Raw genomic sequence first — 20348 nt, 5'->3', positions numbered from 1 at the left:
CCTCTCTCTCCCTTCCTCCCTACCTGACCTCTTACTTCGCACATTCAAATTTGTTGAATTGTAGTAATGTCCTCTTTCTTAAGATCCAGTGGAGGTGGCTGGTTTTTTGGGTGACTGAGACTTTATCTGGAGACTCAGAGTGGGATGCTGGAACTGGTTAATTCAAATTTGATGGAAGGAGAGGGGGAATCCTTTTGTGTGTAGGCATCTACCTACCTCTCCTTACCCTTGGCTCAACTCAGCACGGGCTCACATTCCTTCAGGCCTGAAAGTGTGTTTTTGAACTTGTTGTGGGAAATCAGCTTTGCAGATTTGGTTGATCATCTTGGAAACTGGGCATTCTCCAGGGTCAGACACGAGTCCTCCGGCTCAGGTCTGGGACAGCCAAGTCCAATGGTGACGTCCTCTACCTTGCCTGTTTCACAACAGGAAAATAGCTTCTGCCCACCCTGAGTGGGGCAAGAGGTGGAGGAAGCTGAGAGCTCCAGCCCTGGGGCCAGCTCCTCTCAGTCAGCACTAGGGTGACTTCCTTACTGAGAACACCATTTCTCAGCTTTCCTTCTTGGCCACCTTCATTGGGGCCCATCATTCCTTCCATTCATTGTGCATATTAAGTGCTGAAAACATCAAAATACAGGACTCCCCAGACCTACTTAGAGGACTGTCTGCTTCAGACACACATCCCTCCTTGCTACACTCATTCTGCATCCGTAGGCGGAATTCCAGATCCTTACCCTGGGGAGGGGGCTCTACTTTACACTGCAGGCCCACCTCCACTGACTGTTTCGGACCCTTCATCTTGAGGGGAGCTCAGGTAATGACATTCTGCTCTTTATCTTTCCTCTTTTCTGCTTTTGATTTGCTTTTTCCTCCTGCCTCCTTTTAAGTAGCTCATGGAAACTGTGGAATATTGATTTTCCAGTTCCTCCGCCTCATCTTCTCCTTTGTGTCCCTGGGGGAAGCCTCCCTGCTCTCCTTTCTAGCGGCTGACTTTAGGCAGCAGGATGATGGGTTACCCTGGTTCTCTGCTGCTCTGAGCTTTGCTGGTCCATGCCCCCAACTCCAGTCACCACTCACTCTTTCCTGAGGGAAATTGGAAGCGACCAAAAGAAAGCCCCAGGGAGTGAGCACTGTCATGGCCTGTTACAGTCTTTGCCATCTGCTTTAAGCCACTTCCTTACAGTTGAATTCAACTGGTTTCCCAATAATATGTGTGATCTTGAATAGGAGGAAAAAGGTTGAGAACTGAAACTAGTTGCGTAAAACATTTGGGTAGACAGTAGTATTCGTACCTGTGCTTGATTTTTAAAAAGAATCTTCAGCTCTCTTGGAATTTGGAATGGAGTCCTCCTGTGCAGTTGGATTCTGAGGTAATGGGCTCTTACTGTGGTCTTTGAAGTACAAATGTCTGCATAATGCCCTCCCTAGCCCATCCCCTCCACCCCCTGGCAATCCATTCTGGTGAGAAGAGCAGAACACGTAGGATTTATTTCTCTCCAGATTTCATGTCTAAGAAAATGTGAGAGTAAAACAGAATATGTTCCATTGCCAAGCAGCCAAGTTCATATATTTTAAATTAAAATGTACATGGCAGATTTAGTCTTGCAGATGAGAGATAAGACAAAATGCTGCTGTGAGGAGTCCAAAGCCCTGACTCAAAAACCTCGCAGTTAAGCCGTTAGGCACAGAGAGTCTGCTCAGGCAACCACCTCAGGAGAAAAGTGGCGGCAGAGTGGCAGGAGCTGCGCCGGAGGAGACGCAGGACCCGTGTCCATCATGGCGTTGGTGCCAAGATGGCACATCTAGTAGGTCTTGAAGATGCACTTTTAGTGTTTAAACTGCACCCCTGACTAACTGGATGGCGCCCAGAATCGCCCATCATAGGTGGGAACTGACTCCAGACTCAAGCAGGGCCCTTGTTTGAACCCAGCTTGGAGAGAGAAATCACCAGCAGAGGAAACCAAAGCTGATTCCAGCCACTTATGACCCCTGCATGGAGATTGAGGCTTGCTGCCCCCTGGGGGCCTTTCTGCCCAGAAATCCCAGTAGAGGAGGATTAAAACTCTGTAGTCTAGCACTGCAAAGGTTCAGCATCTAGACAGGGACTGACCTGGGTGCTAGCACAGAGAGCTTTATCATTGTCCCCCCGACTCTTCCCTTCCTTCCTGGAAAAATCAAAAGATAGAGAAAACTTAAGATGGTGAGTGGATTTCTTTGTAAGAAATTAAAGTTCCACAAGAGAAGTGTTCAGGCCACACAGTTTTTGCACATGTGGGGATGTGTGTGGCTTAGTGTAGATGTGTTGGCTGTGACAGGTGCAAGTGACGGCTCTGTGATTGTGCTTTTGTACCGTGTGAGTGATTAGTAATCAGGAGGGTATTTTAGGATGAAGAGAAATGTTTAGCATCATAGCATCTGTATGACAAGGGAGAATAATTTCAAATATGTTTCAGGGCATATTAATCCCGTATTTGCACCTTCATTTCATAAAGTAGTCTTAAGAAAGGAAAAGAAGGCAAACTCCAATGTTTACTGTGTCTCTTCAACTATTTACTAACGCCTCAGAGACAGTTTGACTGTTCCCTTTTACCTTCTGGTGGAGAGGAGCTATTTTAATTAAGGTGATGGAGAGACAAAATACAATATAATAGCTATGAACTAAAACGAACAAAATAATCTTAAAGACAACTTTCTGTGTAATGACTACTTCTCTCAGTTTGTGAGGACCCATACATATGGCAGAGATTTTCAGGAAAACGTTTAACCCAAACCTGCAAGCTTATAGGGTGAAATATCGATTCTGATAGCAAATATTTAATTTGTAATACCAGTGTCCAACCTTCTCTAACTGAATCCATATATAGATTTATAATAGCTTACCTTTAATTTTTATGTCTCAGTGTTTATTATAGAAATAAAACCCTCCCTCCTTATCCCTTGTCGCCCACGTGGTACAGTGGAAGCACAGTCACGGAGCTGGCACTTGTATCTTTCAGAGTCAACAGAATCCCCTACAAACAGATGCATCCTGTCACATACATTTCCAGAAGAGCAAAGACTATATTCTTGTGATGAAATGATCTGATTTATCCCATGAGAATGTGAATCCTTAGTAGGCTAAAAACCAGTGCCAGGAAATTCTATATAATTTAGAAAAATATCCATTCTTTTTAAGATACCACATAGCTAACTATTTCAGTTTCAAGACCATACTATATATTAAGGAGAATAATTTTATTTTCTAAACCAGTTTGTATAAATCTTTACCTCCCACCAGCTGAATAAGCTTCTCTAATGTCATATTAGACAGTTTAGAAAGTGCATTAAACCCTCCAAGCTCCAAGGTCACATGTTAGTAAGAGCACTTCCAGATGCCCAAGCCTCAGTTTTGAGCTTCAAGCCTTGGGGAACAGCTTAACTCACATTGATAGGCATTTTGAATTTAGATTAAAAAAATGCCTACAAGTCTAGACTTTTAATAGTATGTAGCAGTCTACAATGGCACCCCACTCCAGTACTCTTGCCTGGAAAATCCCATGGATGGAGGAGCCTGGTAGGCTGCAGTCCATGGGGTCGCTAAGAGTCGGGCACGACTGAGCAACTTCACTTTCACTTTTCACTTTGATGCATTGGAGAAGGAAACGGCAACCCAGTCCAATATTCCCGCCTGGAGAATCCCAGGGAGGGGGAACCTGTTCAGCTGCCGTCTATGGGGTTGCACAGAGTCAGAGACGACTGAAGTGACTTAGCAGCAGTCTACCCACATCCCAGGCACAGGTTTGTGAAAGACCCAGAACTAATGAGGTTTTAACTTTGTTCTCTCTTGCTCTTCATTCAAGGCACAATTCAATCCGAAGACAACTCAACCTGTCAAACCCAGACTTCAATATCCAACAACTTCAAAAACAGGAACAGTTGACTGGCATTGGTCGAATTAAACCAGAGTTATATAAGCAGAGGTCATTGGATAACGATGACGGGAGAAGGAGTAACAGTAAATCCTGTGGGAAACTGAACTTCATTTTAAAATATGACTGTGACTTAGAGCAGCTCATAGTGAAGATCCACAAAGCTGTCAACTTGCCCGCCAAGGACTTTTCTGGGACTTCAGATCCTTACGTCAAGATCTATTTGCTTCCTGATCGGAAGACAAAACACCAGACTAAAGTTCACAGAAAGACCCTGAACCCGGTGTTTGATGAGGTGTTTTTATTTCCAGTTCCCTACAATGACCTTGCAGCCAGGAAGCTTCACTTCTCTGTCTATGACTTTGACAGGTTCTCTCGCCATGACTTAATTGGCCAAGTGGTGGTGGATCACTTCTTAGACTTGGCTGATTTTCCCAGGGAGTGCATCCTGTGGAAGGATATCGAATATGTCACCAACGTGAGTCTAACATTTCTTCATTTGGGATGAGGGTGGGGAGGGGGGAGCTTCTTGGTCAGCATGCAAACAGATTACTTATACCTTATTTTATTTGAAGGGTAGAGTACAAAATTTATCTCACTGTACTTAAAGCTATTGCTTCAAATCTCCTTCAGTTAAGTTTAGTCACTCAGTCGTGTCCAGTTCTTTGCGACCCCGTTGACTGCAGCGTGCCAGACTTCCCTGTCCTTCACCAGCTCCTGGAGCTCAAAATCATGTCCATTGAGTCGGTGATGCCATCTAACCATCCCATCCTCTGTTGTCCCCTTCTTCCTCCTGCCTTCAATCTTTCCCAGCATCAGAGCCTTTTCTAATGAGTCAGTTCTCATCAGGTGGCCAAAGTATTGGAGTTTCAGCTTCAGCATCAGTCCTTCCGATGAGTATTCAGGACTGATTTCCTTTATGATTGACTGGATTGATCTCCTTGCAGTCCAAGGGACTCTTAGGAGTCTTCTCCAACACCACAGTTCAAAAGCATCAATTCTTTTGTGCTCAGCTTTCTTTATGATCCAACTCTCACATCCATACACAACTACTGGAAACACCATAGCTTTGACTAGATGGACCTTTGTTGACGAAGTAATGTCTCTGCTTTATAAATACGCTGTCTAGGTTGGTCATAACTTTTCTTCCAAGGAGTGTCTTTTAATTTCACACCTGCAGTCACCATCTGCAGTGATTTTGGAGCCCAAGAAAATAAAGTCTGTCACTCTTTCCATTGTTTCCCCATCTATTTGCCATGAAGGGATGGGACCAGATGCCATGATCTTAGTTTTTTGAATATTGAGCTTTAAGCCAACTTTTTCACTCTCCTCTTTCACTTTCATCAAGAGGCTCTTTAGTTCTTCTTTGCTTTCTGCCATAAGGGTGGTGTCATTTGCATATCTGAGGTTATTGATATTTCTCCCAGCAATCTTGATTCCAGCTTGTGCTTTATCCAGCCCTGCGTTTCTCATGATGTCCTCTGCATATAAGTTAAATAAGCAGGGTGACAATACACAGCCTTGACATACTCCTTTTCCAATTTTGAACCAGTCTGTTGTTCATGTCCAGTTCTAACTGCTGCTTCCTGACCTGCATGCAGGTTTCTCAGGAGACAGGTAAGGTGGTGTGGTATTCCCATCTCTTTAAGAATTTTCCACAGTTTGTTGTGATCTACACACACAAGGTTTTAGCCTAGTCAATGAAGCAGAAGGAGATGTTTTTATGGAAACCTCTTTGTACCTTTCCAGAAACAAGCCTTTCACAATACTCATTTTGTGGTTTCTAAGAATTACCCATGAAAGCAATATTGAAAAGTAACATTCTCTCTTTTCTACTTCCTAGTTCTAAGCAATTCCCTAATAGACATTAGATAGTATCTGCCCTCCTTACCTCATTTTCTTTAGAACTTTCTTCGGTTTGTTTGTGTTAAATGGATCTTGGCATCCTATTAGCTGCTATCTGTAGTTGAGGGCACGTTGCCTGACTCTCTGAGAGCATTAAGCCCTTGCCATGGTCTCAGGTCGGCTCAAGAGCATTTCTCATGATCATCACATCTTCAGCTTTAATCCCAGAAGTGAGAATGATGGAGAAGAGTTGGCACCACATTTTTAAATACAAAATCAAAGTTGCAAGGAGGTCTGTCTGAAAAGATCTACAGATATTGGCAAAACTAATCTATACAAGGTCAAATCCTTTTTAGAGCCCAGGAGAGAGGGCAGAAGTACTGTGTATTGTTGCCTTATATCCATGTTTACATCTAGACATGAGATCGCAATGGTGGCATTTTCACTCCGTTTGTATCTGTTTCACTGTCCTGCAGAGGGGGACTGACACTCCTGAAATAGAAAGGAAAATTGTGCCTTCTTAGGGGACTCTGATATTTTAAGACCACTCATGTCTTTTCCCTATGCATATTCGCTCAGGTAACTTTGTTAGCTCATCTTCTGAAGGGAAGATCATTCTCTTTCTCTGCCTTGGCATCCAAGACACCAAGCACCATAGCCCTTATGCTGTTGGATAAGGATCTAGCTAGAGTTTGGAGCCCATTTAGTGAAAAACTCTCACTCCACTCAAGAAGAGAACACACAAAATCTCTGCCTAGTGACCCAATACCCACTCTGATACTCTGTTATCTCAGCCACTGTTGTCAACTGGGGACTCATGTTCCAAGGGACACCTTCGCTTCACGTGCTGTGTGATAGCAGGCCAACTTTGTCCTGCTACTCAGATAAGCAAAGTGAAGCATGGAGTTTTACTGGCCCTTATTGTAATGATGAGGAAAGAAAAGAAGAAACTGGAGAAGAAGCAGAGAACATCAGATGATGAAATTAAGGTGACTAGGGAGATTGGGGAAGGAACACACCTCTTAAAACTTGAAAGGTTGTGATATTTGTAAACCCAAAAATGGTTGCTGTCAGTGGCAAGGGTTGTATCCTAAATCCCAATTGGCAAAATCAGAAGGCAGTGCTAGAAACTTAAAAAAAAAAAAAAAAAGAAGGCAGTGGGGGCAGGCTGCTGATATTAAGCAACGAATGGCTCAAGAATGAACCGTCTCACTGGAGTTCTTATCAAATCATCTGTGTGTAAGCTAAGAGACTTCTGGCCAAAAATGATGAGCCTTGGTACAGAGACATCGGTCACGTCATCTAGTGTGACATCTTTTTTTTATTTTTTGACTAATGGATTCTAGGATTCCGTAAAATAACTGGAATGGTTATTAGAAATCCCATCAGGGGTCTTGCTGTGAGTTGCCTTCTAGAGATTTTGTGGGGAGCGTAACACTGAGTGCACAGTGGCTGATGAAAATCTGCATAGACTGATCCCTGGTGGACAGGACTCCTCAAGCAGTCTCCCATGGGGTGAAAATATAGAAGGAGGCCTGCAGAGGCCTTTGGGCCCTGAGATCACTGCCATTGTCACACTTTGCCATGACTGTGGTGGGAGACTCCACTGATGGAGAATCCTGGGCTTCCACAGAGTTGAGGAGAATGTGAAATTATTTATCAAGGAGGCAAACCATTAAGGCTAAAGGCCTTGAAACTCTGAGTTGTTTCCTCAGCCAACAATAAATATTCTGAGCGTTGATGGCGTTTGGATGGCCAGCAGGAGAGAAGATGTCTTAAGAAAGGAATTACGGGTTGCTTCATAATCTACCATTTAAAAAATTTTTGTTTGAAACATTACAATTTGGGGCTGTTTTAACTGTGCTTGTTTTAAATGTGACTTTGTACAAAGACTGAGGAGGAAAGTCTGAGATTTACCAAGGTTTCGTTTTTATAATACACATGTATGCCACACAGTGCACACACTGTACATGTACAGAGTAATGAGGGAACAACAAGAAGAACAGGCACGACCCAGCCCTCAGCTGAAGTACTGAGGATGTAGTACTTGATCACCACCAAGTACTGATGATGACCCCTGGGCTGTGCTCCCCCATCACATTCTTTTAGCCCATTCCTGCCAAGAGGAAACCACTATCCTGAATTTTATTTGTAAGATAATATATTCTTCAGTTTTGTCTGTTTCTGCTTTGCATAGCTCTTCTTTGCCCTTTTTCTTCAGTCCACATTGATCGTGACATTTAGCAACAGAGATGAATGGAGCCGTGGTTCATTTATTTTCATTACTGTGTAAATTTTCAATGTGGTATATACATTAATTAGCTCTCTTGTATTGATGATATTTAGGTTGTGATTCGATTTTTTATGATTCTGAATAATCCTACAGAGAACATGTTTTGTGCACGTCTCCTGGTTCACACATGCATTAATTTCTCTAGGAAGTAGCCCTGATAGAGGAAATGTACACATGGGTCTAAATTTTCTGAGGTATGACAGTTCCTAATGGTCCACATTCTCACTGACTCTTGGAATTGTCACACTGTTTAATATGCAAACATGCATGTAAATATGATTTGTGTGTACATGCATGTAAATATGATTTGTATATTCTTGGTTGCTAAGGTTAATGGTCCTTTGATAAGTTCATTGGTCATTCACATTTCCTTCCTTGCTAAATGTTTGTTCAGTACTTTTTATTGTTTATTTTTAATATATATATAGAGAGAGAGATGTAATCCTTTGTTGGTTGTATGTATTACAAACATCATCTCTCCATTTATGGCTGCCTTTATACTCACTCGATGGTGTATTTTGATCAATAGAGGTTCTTAAATTTAATGCCGTAAAATATATCAATATTCTCCATTGTAAGTTAGCACTTTTCTGTCTTATTTAAAGAAATCCTTTCTTACCCTATTCATATTTTTCCAATGTTTTTATTAGAAATTGTAATGTTTCACTTTTCTTAATTATGATTTTAGTCCACCTTGCCTCTTCTTAGAAGGACAATAATCTCACCATGAGGGCTTCACCTTCCTGATGTCATTTAAGCATAATAACCTCCCAGAGAACCCAAATACCACCATATTGGGGGTTCAGTCAGTTCAGTTCAGTCTCTCAGTTGTGTCTGACTCTGTGACCCCATGAATTGCAGCACGCCAGGCTTCCCTATCCATCACCAACTCCCAGAGCTTGCTCAATCTCATTTCCATTGAGTCAGTGATGCCATCCAATCATCTCATCCTCTGTCGTCCCCTTCTGCCTTCAATCTTGCCCAGCATCAGGGTCTTTTCCAATGTGTCAGTTCTTTGCATCAGGTGGCCAAAGTATTGGAGTTTCAGCTTCAGCATCTGTCCTTTCAATGAGTATTCAATACTGATTTCCTTTTGGGTGGACTTGTTGGATCTCCTTGCAGTCCAAGGGACTCTCAAGAGTCTTCTCCAACACCACAGTTCAAAAGCATCGATTCTTCGGCACTCAGCTTTCTTTGTGGTCCAGCTTTCACATCCATACATGACTACTGGAAAAGCCATAGCTTTGACTAGACTGACCTTTGTTGGCAAAGTAATGTCTGCTTTTTAATATGCTGTCTAGGTTGGTCATAGCTTTTCTTCCAAGGAGCAAGTGTCTTTTAATTTCATGGCTGCAGTCACTGGGGGTTAGGACTTCAGTATATGAATTTGGGGGACACAAACATTCAGTCCATAAGACATCCATACTTCTTTTTCTATATGAATAAGCAATTTTCTGGCATATTTTCCCGATATATGCCAATAATCTGCTGTATAAGCTCTATCCTCACTATGTCTCTATATATGAAGAGTCTGTTTCAGAATTCTGTCTTTTATCCGTATTTCTGTTTGAGTGTCTCTCCCAATAGCGCTGTTTGTAAATTACTACCATTCTATGATAAGCTTTAATGTCTAGAAGAGAAAATCATCCAGCCTACTTTTTCTTCAGTTCAATCTTGGCTGACACTTGGCTTTTCTCATAAATGTTAGAATCATATTGTCAAATTAAAATTTCTTTCTGGTGTTTGTTTGAACTTTTTACGACGTCTATAGGTAAATTCATGGAATATTTACATCTTTTGTGATACTGAGTCTTCCTATTCATGATCATGGTACATCTCTCCATTTATTTGCTGCTGCTGCTAAGTCGCTTCAGTCGTGTCCGACTCTGTGCGACCCCAGAGATGGCAGCCCACCAGGCTCCCCCGTCCCTGGGATTCTCCAGGCAAGAACGCCGGAGTGGATTGCCATTTCCTTCTCCAATACATGAAAGTGAAAAGTGAAAGTGAAGTTGTTCAGTCGTGTCTGACTCTTAGCGACCCCATGAACTTCAGCCTGTCAGGCTCCTCCGTCCATGGGATTTTCCAGGCAAGAGTACTGGAGTAGGATGCCATTGCCTTCTCCGCTCCATTTATTTAGTTCTCCTTTAAAGTCTTTCATTCAAAGCTTATACTTTTCTACATGATGATGTCTTTCATATATTGAATATTTTGTTAGTTTGATTACCAGGTATCTTACCTTTTGTTATTTTAAGTAGTATCTTTTCTAAAATTGCATTTTCTAACTCTTGTTGCTGTATAGTAATGCAGTTTAAATTTTGTATGTTTATCTTCTATTTAGCCATTTTGTAAAGCTCTTCTTACTCTTATAATTTATAGACTCTTCTGAATTTTCTTTGTAGATAATCAGTCATGTGGATTATGATAGTTTTTTTTTCCAATCTGTGTACTTATTTTTAATGTAGTGCACAGGCTGGAATTTCCCATACAATGCTAAATAATAATTGTGGTACTAGTCATTCTTGACTTGTTCCTTCTTTTAAATGGAATGTCTTTAACATTCCCATTGAGTATGGTTTTGATACAGATGTATCATATCTGTATCATCTACATCACGGATGTCTGTCATGTTAAGAATGTATTCCTCAAGCACTTCCCTGGTGGTCCAGTGGCTAAGACTGTGGTCTCCCAATGCAGGGGACCAGGTTTCAATCACTAGTCAGCAAACAAGAACCCACGTGCTGCAACTAAGAGTTTCCATGCCACAACTAAAGACCCACGTTCCACAATGAAGGTCAAAGATCCCAGGTACCACAGTTAAGACGTGGCACGGCTAAATAAATGTTTTTTAAAAATGTACACGTCTCTTCCTAGTTGACGGAACCTCTAATTAAACTGAAGTATAGTTGATTATATTGTGTTAGTTTCAGGTTTACAGCATAATGATTCAGTTATTCTTGTGATTATATTCCATTATAGGTTATTATAAGATACTATTTTATTCAGTAAATCCTTGTTACTTTTTTATGTATAGTATTTGTGTTCGTTAGCTCCATATTCCTAATTTTCCCTCCCTCCTTTGGTAACCATAAGTTTGTTTTCTCTTGCCTGTGAGTCTGTTTCTATTTTGTATATAGATTCATCTGTATTATTTTTTAGATTCCATATGTAAATGATACCATTATCCTATTTGTCTTTCTCTGTATGACTTCACTACGTATAATTTTCCTAGGTTCATCTATGTTACTTCAAATGGCAGTATCTTGTTATTTTTATGGCTGAGTAATGTTCCATTGGATATATACCACAGCTGCATCCAGTTGTTTGTTGATGAGCGCTTGTGTTGTTTCCGTCTCCTGGGTGTTGTAAATAGTGCTGCGGTAATCCTCATGGTACACGTGTCTTTTCTACTGAAGGTTTTCATCTTTTCTGGATGTATGTCCAGGAGTGGCATTGCTGGGTCATATAGCAGCTCTATTTTTAGTTTTTAAGGAAACTTCTACTGTTTTCGGTGGTGGCAGCACCAGTTTACATTCCCACCAGTAGTGTGCAAGGCCTCCCTTTGCCCAAGCCTTTTTATCACAAACATTCATTTTATCAAATGCTGTGATCTTATGGGTTTCTTTTTTTTTTTCATTCTGATCTACTATTTTGGTCAGTTATATTGATCAGTTTCTAATTTTAAGTCAATCTTGTATTCTTAATATGATCCAGACTTGCCTTGATATATTGCATTTTACACATTGCTGAGTTCAGTTTGCTATTTTGTTTAGCATTTTTTGCATCTGTGCTCATGAGCAATATGTGTAATTTACTTTCTTGAATAGCCTGAAATCAAAGTAATTCTTGATTTATAAAACTATCTGGGGGACTTCTCTGGCTGTCCAGTGATTATTACTCTGCACTTTCACTGTAGGGGGCGAGGGTTTAGTGGGGGGAACTAAGATCCTACATGCTGTGCAGCTTGGCCAAAAAAAAAAAAAAACTAATCTATTTGAGAGAATGATATTGAATGCTCCCATTTGTTCCTATTCAGTGCCCCTAGACACTTTGGGATTTTTGTTTATTTTTCTTCAAACTGAAAAGGCTGCCTTAGTCTCTGGCTTCTGATTTGTTGTTATTGTTCAGTCGCTAAGTCATGTCCAACTCTTTGTGACCCCATTAAGTTCAGAAAATAAGGAAGAGAGGAGAGTGAGTTCAGGATATTTACTCCCCTGGATGCCTTCCTTGGAGTATCCATAGGCTGGCAGTAACCTTAAACTGAAAGCCATAATTCCGAATATCCTGAATATATCTTTATTTTGCTGTCATTCTTAGATCATTTCTCTGGATGTAAAAATTGGGGGTTGGGGAATAAAAGTCTCAATTTACTCTGATTTTGGCATTGTATAGCTATCATTCCGTAGTTTTCCAAGCATCAGTTCCTTCAGAAGTCAACATTTAGTCTAAGATTTATTCCTTCGTATGTAATTTTTCTTTTCTTTCTTACTGGTTTCAAGATCTTGCTTTCTTGTTTAGTGTTCTGTAGTTTAACTGTAACACTGCTAAGTGAACCTTTATTTTCTTTATCCTGATTGGGATTTGCTGGGTTTCCTGAATCTGAGATTGTTTCCTATTACCAGTTCTGGAAAAGTCTTGGCCATTTACTTTTTTCCATTTGTAGAAGTATTATTTGCTGCATTTTCACATTTGCCTAATACACATTTGAGAGCCTCTCTCTTTTTTACCATGCTTTCAATTTTTTTTTATAATTTGATATATAAGTATCTTATACTCTGCTGCTCATAATTCCAGTAGCTGTAATCTTTGCAGCTCTGCTTTTGTTTGGCATTTCCATCAGCTCTTACCATCGTGCCTTGTTGACTCTTGGATTTAGTTATTTGTGATTGTGAGCTCATCTAGCTTAGAACTTTATCAGTAGACACTTGCAAGCTTTTAATATAAAGTTCATTCCTTAAGATATTATTTGTGATTGTTTCTACCAAGTGCCTAGGAGAACTACCAACATGGAATAATTTTAAATTATTGAGCTTGGGTCCTTTTTTTTTTTTTTTTTTTTTTTTTTACAACAAGGTAGGCTGGATATAGACTCCAACAGTGTAAGTGCAGGGTTGCATTAATAGTTAGAAACTGAAAGTTTTGTGTGTTTTTTTGCTTCAGTTCAGTTCAGTCGCTCAGTCGTGTCCGACTCTTTGCAACCCCATGGGCTACAGCATGCCAGGCTTCCCTGTCCATTACCACTCCCAGAGCTCACTCAAACTCATGTCCATCGAGTCAGTGATGCCATCCAACCATCTCATCCTCTGTCGTCCCCTTCTCCTCCTGCCTTCAATCTTGCCCAACATCAAGGTCTTTTCAAATGAGTCACTTCTTCTCATCAGGTGGCCAAAGTATTGGACTTTCAGCTTCAGCATCAGTCCTTCCAGTAAGTATTCAGGACTGATTTCCTTTAGGATGGACTGGTTGGATCTCCCTGCAGTTCAAGGGACTTTCAAGAGTCTTCTCCAGCACCACAGTTCAAAAGCATCAATTCTTTGGCGCTCAGCTTTCTTTATGGTCCAACTCTCACACCCATACATGGCTACTGGAAAAACCATAGCTTTGACTAGACAGACCTTTGTTGGGAAAATAATGTCTCTGCTTTTTAATATGCTGCCTAGGTTGGTCATATTGGAGAAGGAAATGGCACCCCACTCCAGTACTCTTCCCTGGAAAATCCCATGGATGGAGGAGCCTAGTGGGCTGCAGTCCATGGAGTCGCTAAGAGTCAGACACGACTGAGCAACTTCACTTTCACTTTTCACTTTCATGCATTGGAGAAGGAAATGGCAACCCACTCCAGTGTTCTTGCCTGGAGAATCCCAGGGACAGGGGAGCCTGGTAGGCTGCCATCTCTGGGGTCGCACAGAGTCGGACACGAGTGAAGCGACTTAGCAGCAGGTTGGTCATAACTTTTCTCCCAAGGAGCAAGCATCTTTTAATTTCATGGCTGCAGTCACTATCAGCAGTGATTTTGGAGCCCCCCAAAATAAAGTCTGTCACTGTTTCCATTGTTTCCCCATCTATTGCCATGAAATGATGGGACCGGATGTCATGATCTTAGTTTTCTTAATGTTGAGCTTTAGGCCAACGTTTTCACTCTCATTTCACTTTCATCAAGAGGCTCTTTAGTTTTTTGCTTTCTACCATGAGGGTGGTGTCATGTACATATCTGAGGTTATTGATATTTCTCCCGGCAATCTTGATTCCTGCTGTGCTTCATCTGGCCCAGCATTATTCATGATATAAGAGAACTTATCCGCATATAGGTTAAATAAGCAGGATGACAATATACAGCCTTGACGTACTCCTTTTCCTATTTGGAACCAGTCTGTTTTTCCACGTCTAGTTCTAACTGTTCCTTCCTGACCTGCATATAGGTTTCTCAAGAGGCAGGTCAGGTGGTCTGGTATTCCCATCTCTTTCAGAATTTTCCACAGCTTTTTGTGATCCACACAGTCAAAGGCTTTGGCGTAGTCAATAAAGCAGAATTAGATGTTTTTCTGGAACTCTCTTGCTTTTTCGATGATCCAGCAGATGTTGGCAATTTGATCTCTGGTTCCTCTGCCTTTTCTAAAACCAGCTTGAACATCTGTAAGTTCACGGTTCACATACTGTTGAAGCCTGGCTTGGAAAATTTTGAGCATTACTAGCATGTGAGATCAATGGTACCCCACTCCAGTACTCTTGCCTGGAAAATCCCATGGATAGAGGACCCTAGTAGGCTGCAGTCTGTGGGGTCACTAAGAGTCGGACACGACTGAGCAACTTCACTTTAACTTTTCACTTTCATGCATTGGAGAAGGAAATGGAAACCCACTCCAGTGTTCTTGCCTGGAGAATCCCAGGGACAGGGGAGCCTGGTGGGCTGCCGTCTATGGGGTCGCACAGAGTCGGACACGACTGAAGCGACTTAGCAGTAGCAGCAGCAGTGTGTGAGATAAGTGCAATCATGCGGTAGTTTGAGCATTCTTTGCCATTGCCTTTCTTTGAGATTGGAATGAAAACTGACCTTTTCCAGTCCTGTGGCCACTGCTGAGTTTTCCAGTTTTGCTGGCATATTGACTGCAGCACATTCGCAGCATCATCTTTCAGGGTTTGAAATAGCTCAACTGGAATTCCATCACCTCCACTAGCTTTGTTCGTAGTAATGTTTTCTAAGGCCCACTTGACTTCACATTCCAGGATGTCTGGGTCTAGGTGAGTGATTGCACCATCGTGATTATCTGGGTTGTGAAGATTTTTTTTGTACAGTTCTTCCATGTATTCTTTGCCACCTCTTCTTAATATCTTCTGCTTCTGTTAGGTCCATACCATTCTGTTCTTTATTGAGCCCATCTTTGCATGAAATGTTCCCTTGGTATCTCTGAGTTTCTTGAAGAGATCTCTAGTCTTCCCCATTCTGTTGTTTTCCTCTGTTTCTTTGCATTGATCGCTGAGGAAGGCTTTCTTATCTCTTCTTGCTATTCTTTGGAACTCTGCATTCAGGTGCTTATATCTTTCCTTTTCTTCTTTGCTTTTCACTTCTCTTCTTTTCACAGCTATTTGTAAGGGCTCCCCAGACAGCCATTTTGCTTGTTTGCATTTCTGTTCCATGGGGATGGTCTTGATGCCTGTCTCCTGTACAGTGTCATGAACCTCCGTCCATAGTTCATCAAGCACTCTGTCAGATCTAGTCCCTTAAATCTATTTCTCACTTCCACTGTGTAATCATAAGGAATTTGATTTAAGTCATACCTGAATGGTCAAGTGGTTTACCCTACTTTCTTCAATTTAAGTCTGAATTTAGCAGTAAGAAATTCATGATCTGAGCCACAGTCAGCTCCCGGTCTTGTTTTTGCTGACTGTATAGAGCTTCTCCATCTTTGGCTGCAAAGAATATAATCAATCTGATATTGGTTGTTCAAGGCCTCTTCAAAAGAGCAGTTTTTACTTGTACTAACTAAATAATAATCTGTGTATATGTGTATCTATTATTTATTAACATAACTGCCTCACAGTTAAGTGCCTCACAGTCCAATACAGAAAGATCCTTAAGAGATCCTATAATCCAAAATCTTCATTTAGCACATTAAACTGAAGTGGAAGGCCATTGAGTCAGCCAGGGTCATGTAGCTCAGTCATGACCAAATAGGGCTTCAGATTGTTTTTCAATAGCCATTTTAGTCTGTTCAAGAAAAGGTGTCTCAAAATTGCCATGTATGCTGTTTTACTTTTCTTTCCCCTCTTTTCCTGGTTAATTTCATACTAAGCTTTTAGATTCCAACTTAAATGCCACTTCCTTGAACAACTCTTATATGAGCCCTGGACTGGGATAGGTTTTTTTGGTGAATGCCCCCATGATATTCTATATTTTTATTATTACATCATCATGTCTTTTTTGTCCATATATAAAGACTTTAAAATGCATGTTTATTTACTCGTATTATTATTGTTATATGAGTAATGTATGTGTTTTTTTAAAAGATTTAATTGTGTAAATGACAAATAACATTAGTTTCAGGTGTACAACATAATCATGTGTGTTCGTATATATTGCAAAATGATAAGCATAGTAAGTCTAGTTAACATGTCACCATACATAGTTACAGATTTTGTTCTTATGTCATTATACTTTATGTATTTGTTCAATTTTCTTTCTTCCCTGTTACACCTGTAAGTGCAAAGACCTTACCAACTTGTTCACTACTCTGTACTTAGCCTCTGGAATTATATCTGGAAATGATAATAATTAATAAGCACTAACTGACTAAAATGAAGTTTCTCATGAGGGGCTAATCTGGTGAGGCTCTAGGGACTAGTTTGGGGGAATGTTATGCAAAGCTGAATCTATTAACTAATTTTTAAATTTTTTTCTTTATTTCTCTAAGGAGATTATGAGTTTTATAAATGGTAGCAGTCAAAAATTAATCCTCACACCTTCCTGTGAAGGAACAAAAGGCAATTATTTAGTGTAAAAATGGTAGTTTAATTAAACTCTCAACTGCTGAAACCAGATCAATCAATAATAGTATATAATGCAGTTTTGTAGCATGTGTATCAGTCAGCGAGAGGATATGGTATCTGGGGAAGCCAAAGTTATGAGGGCATGAGTTCAGTGGTCTGGTGAGTGTTGACTGCTGTGTCTGTATGCTCTTTGCAGTTTTAGTACACCCCACTCATCTCTGGCTCCCTGGGAAATAGGCAGTGAGCACTTTAGGAACTTCTCTCCGTGACTCACATAGAAACTGGTTGAGAGACTTTCTCTAGGACCTACGGTTATCTCAGCTAGACTGTAATTTGGAGGAGGTGCTAGAGCTCTCACATGGCACCAGTAGAAGTCACAAGATTCCCTCTTTGCCAGTATCGATCCCAGTTCATAAGAGGATAGGGTGCACTTTACAGCAGCATAGACCTTCTTTTGGTGGCTCCCCTGGTGGCTCAGTGGTAAAGAATCTGCCTGCAATGCAGGTGACACAGAAGAAGTGGATTTGACCCCTGGATCAGGAAGATCCCCTGGAGGAGGAAATGGCAACCCATTCCAGTATTCTTGCCTGGAAAGTCCCATTGACAGAGAAGCCTGGTAGGAAGCAGGCTTCGAAACCATGGGGTTTCAAAGAGTTGGACACGACTGAGTGACTGAGCATACAGACCTTCTTTTTTAATGTTATAAATTTTAAAACCTTGCATTTCCACAAAAATTGGACTTTGTGAGTGGTTGCAAAGTATAATATTTACAGTAGTTGATTTAGGAGTCTCCCTGTTCCATCTGCCAAGGCCCTGGGGCCATTTCTATACCTGATAAATGTGGATACTTGGAAACACTCAGGGAAGATGAAAGTAAACAGGGAAGCCCAGGATGCTTGCTTCTCACAGTTGAATGCATATGGGGCAGGCAATCTCCTGACTGAAGAAGTTTGTTAATTTAATTCTGTTGCATTCCATTATACTGTGAGTCCTAAGTTGTTATCATATGATTCTACAACTTTGTCACATTCAGTGGTGTTGTAGATGTATTAACAACTGGCTGGAGTTGGGCAATTAGAAGGGGACCTGATGTGCAGCATTTGCTCATTTCCGTGGTGTAAATTCTCCCAGAAGGGCTGATTTCAAGCTACCAGTGTGACATCACTGAAGGTGGAGTTGGCAAAAGATGTTCGTATTGGTTCTGGCAAGCTGGTGCCAGCTGATAGAAGCCTGCTCAGTACCATGGCATGTAGTGCTGAAAACACTAAGGCTAACTGATTCTAAGAAACCAACTGTGTGAAAAGCTCCACAGAAAACCCTGGTTTCCAGCTGGCAACAGAGAAGCCAGATTCCTTCTATAATGTGAATATGGGTGGATTTCAACCATCACTAGGGTCTAATGAGCTGTATCTTCTTAAGAGCCCACTGAAGTCCACCCTACCGTTTTTCCCATTCATAATCCTTCACACATACTATCCCCTGGATATTTAGATTATTAAGAGACAGTGAAAAGGGGCAGAACTGCAGAAAAGAACATCTGAAGGAAGGGATCAATAAAACTATAGGTCTCTGACAAATTGACTTTGATAGCTTTTATCATAGTTTAAGTGCCAGGACAATGCATTTGCTTTTTTAAATGAAATACGTTACATATACAATAGTATGTATAATGTATATGTGTTACTGAACCAATTGGGTCCAGTTGCCCTGTGTGCAGTAAAGCCAGTCTGCTGACACCAGTTTGTGGTGAGGGAAAATACAGCGTTTATTACAAGGCACCCAGTGTAAGGTCAAGCAAGAATAACTGGCAGCTCATGCTCAAAAGGCCAGAACTCCCCAGTGGGTTTTAGGGAAGTGCATTTAAAAGAAACATTGGGGTGGGGCCTGCAGAGCTCCTCATCAGCTCATGGACATCTTTCTGATCACTTGGTGGTGGGGTAACAGGGTGGTATTTCGAAAGTTAGCATCATCAATCTTCTGGTTCCAAACTGTCTGGAGTCATTGAGCTTGTGGTCATCATGCAGATAACTTATTCCTGGTGAGGGTCTTAGTGTCTGCAAAACAACTCAAGGATATGGCTCAAAATATTATTAAAACCTTTAAAGAAGAAATAAAAAGTCCTTGACTTTGTTTTATGGCTTAACTAGTACTGTTTTCACTTACTTGACTGTTTTCCTTTGTTCCTGCATCTTTTTCACTTCTCTGATTAAATTTGCTCTTTGGAACTCAGGGAAAAGGCCAGGAGGCCTAAGCTTTTCTACAGACAAGAAATGGAGGACATTGGGGAGAGGGAGGGATCTGTCCCTGGGGAGACCCCACAGGGTCCTGCTTGGTTTCATATGTATGATTTAAAAATAATTTTTAAAATGTATATCTGTCAGTCTAGAGTTTAGCTGACAAAAGAGAACATTATCAGTCTCTCTGAAGCTCCCTATATGTTCCTCCTCTGTCCCCAAGCTTTGCCTCCCGGGTAATCAGCATATTGAACTTCTTATCTGTAATTCCCTTGTTTTTAAATCATTTTACCACATAAGAATAGGTTGTTCTGTTTTGCCTATTTTTGAAATTTATGTGAAAAAATCATATTTTATTTATTCTGCAAACTGTTACATTCAGCATTATGTGTATTGAGTCTCTTACATTCACCTGCGCACTGCCAGACTGCCAGTTCTTTCCCCTCCGCCCGCCCCCCGAAGGGTGTTTTAGCATTTCATTGTGTGATGTACCATATTTTACTTATCTGTTCTCTAGTCAATGGCTATCTGAATTAATTTTTTTTTTTCTGTTTTAGAAAATGCTGCTATATGTGTAATGTTTTATAGATGTCTCCTGGTGAATATATGCAAGAATTTCTCTAAGATGTATACCTAGGAATAGTGTCGCTAAATTAAAACACTACCTCTTTCGTTAATATAATTTTTAAAGATTACACTCCATTTACAGTTATTGTGAAACATTGGCCGTGTCCCCATGTTGCGCAGTGTGTCCCAGCAGCAGTGCCTAAGCCCATCTTAGTCTGTGTTCTCTCCACCCCTTGGTATTGCTGCATACTTTAAGTCTGGGCTTAAAGAATCTGCCTGCAATGTGGCAGACCTGGGTTCAGTCCCTGGGTTGGGAAGATCCCCTAGAGAAGGGAACAGCTACCCACTCCAGTATTCTGGCCTGGAGAATTCCATGGATCCTGTAGACCATGGAGTCACAAAGAGTCAGACATGACCGACTGACTTTCACTTTAAGACTGTGACCACAGAGTTTTTTGAGTTTTGTACATTGACAGTTATACCGTGCATCAATAAATAGGTGCTTTTTGCTACTTTCCT

At 41.0% G+C, this 20348-nt stretch overlaps 1 protein-coding gene across 2 annotated transcripts in view; it reads left to right on the top strand.

The window, feature by feature from the left end:
- Positions 1–20348, top strand: part of SYT9 (synaptotagmin 9) — a 218832-nt gene that overhangs the window by 80772 nt on the left and 117712 nt on the right. For both annotated transcript variants that reach the window (XR_011570866.1, XM_070803740.1), the window contains exon 3: positions 3840–4386. Coding sequence is in view for 1 of the 2 variants with exons in the window: in XM_070803740.1 (XP_070659841.1) it covers positions 3840–4386 (547 nt within the window). In the remaining variant the exon portion in view is untranslated. The remainder of the gene's footprint in view (positions 1–3839; positions 4387–20348) is intronic.

The sequence above is a fragment of the Bos indicus genome, chromosome 15 (assembly GCF_029378745.1).
Source record: "Bos indicus isolate NIAB-ARS_2022 breed Sahiwal x Tharparkar chromosome 15, NIAB-ARS_B.indTharparkar_mat_pri_1.0, whole genome shotgun sequence".
NCBI classification, from domain to species: domain Eukaryota; kingdom Metazoa; phylum Chordata; class Mammalia; order Artiodactyla; family Bovidae; genus Bos; species Bos indicus.
The sequence above is the reverse complement of the archived record's forward strand: the minus strand, read 5'-3'. Positions and strand labels throughout refer to the sequence as shown.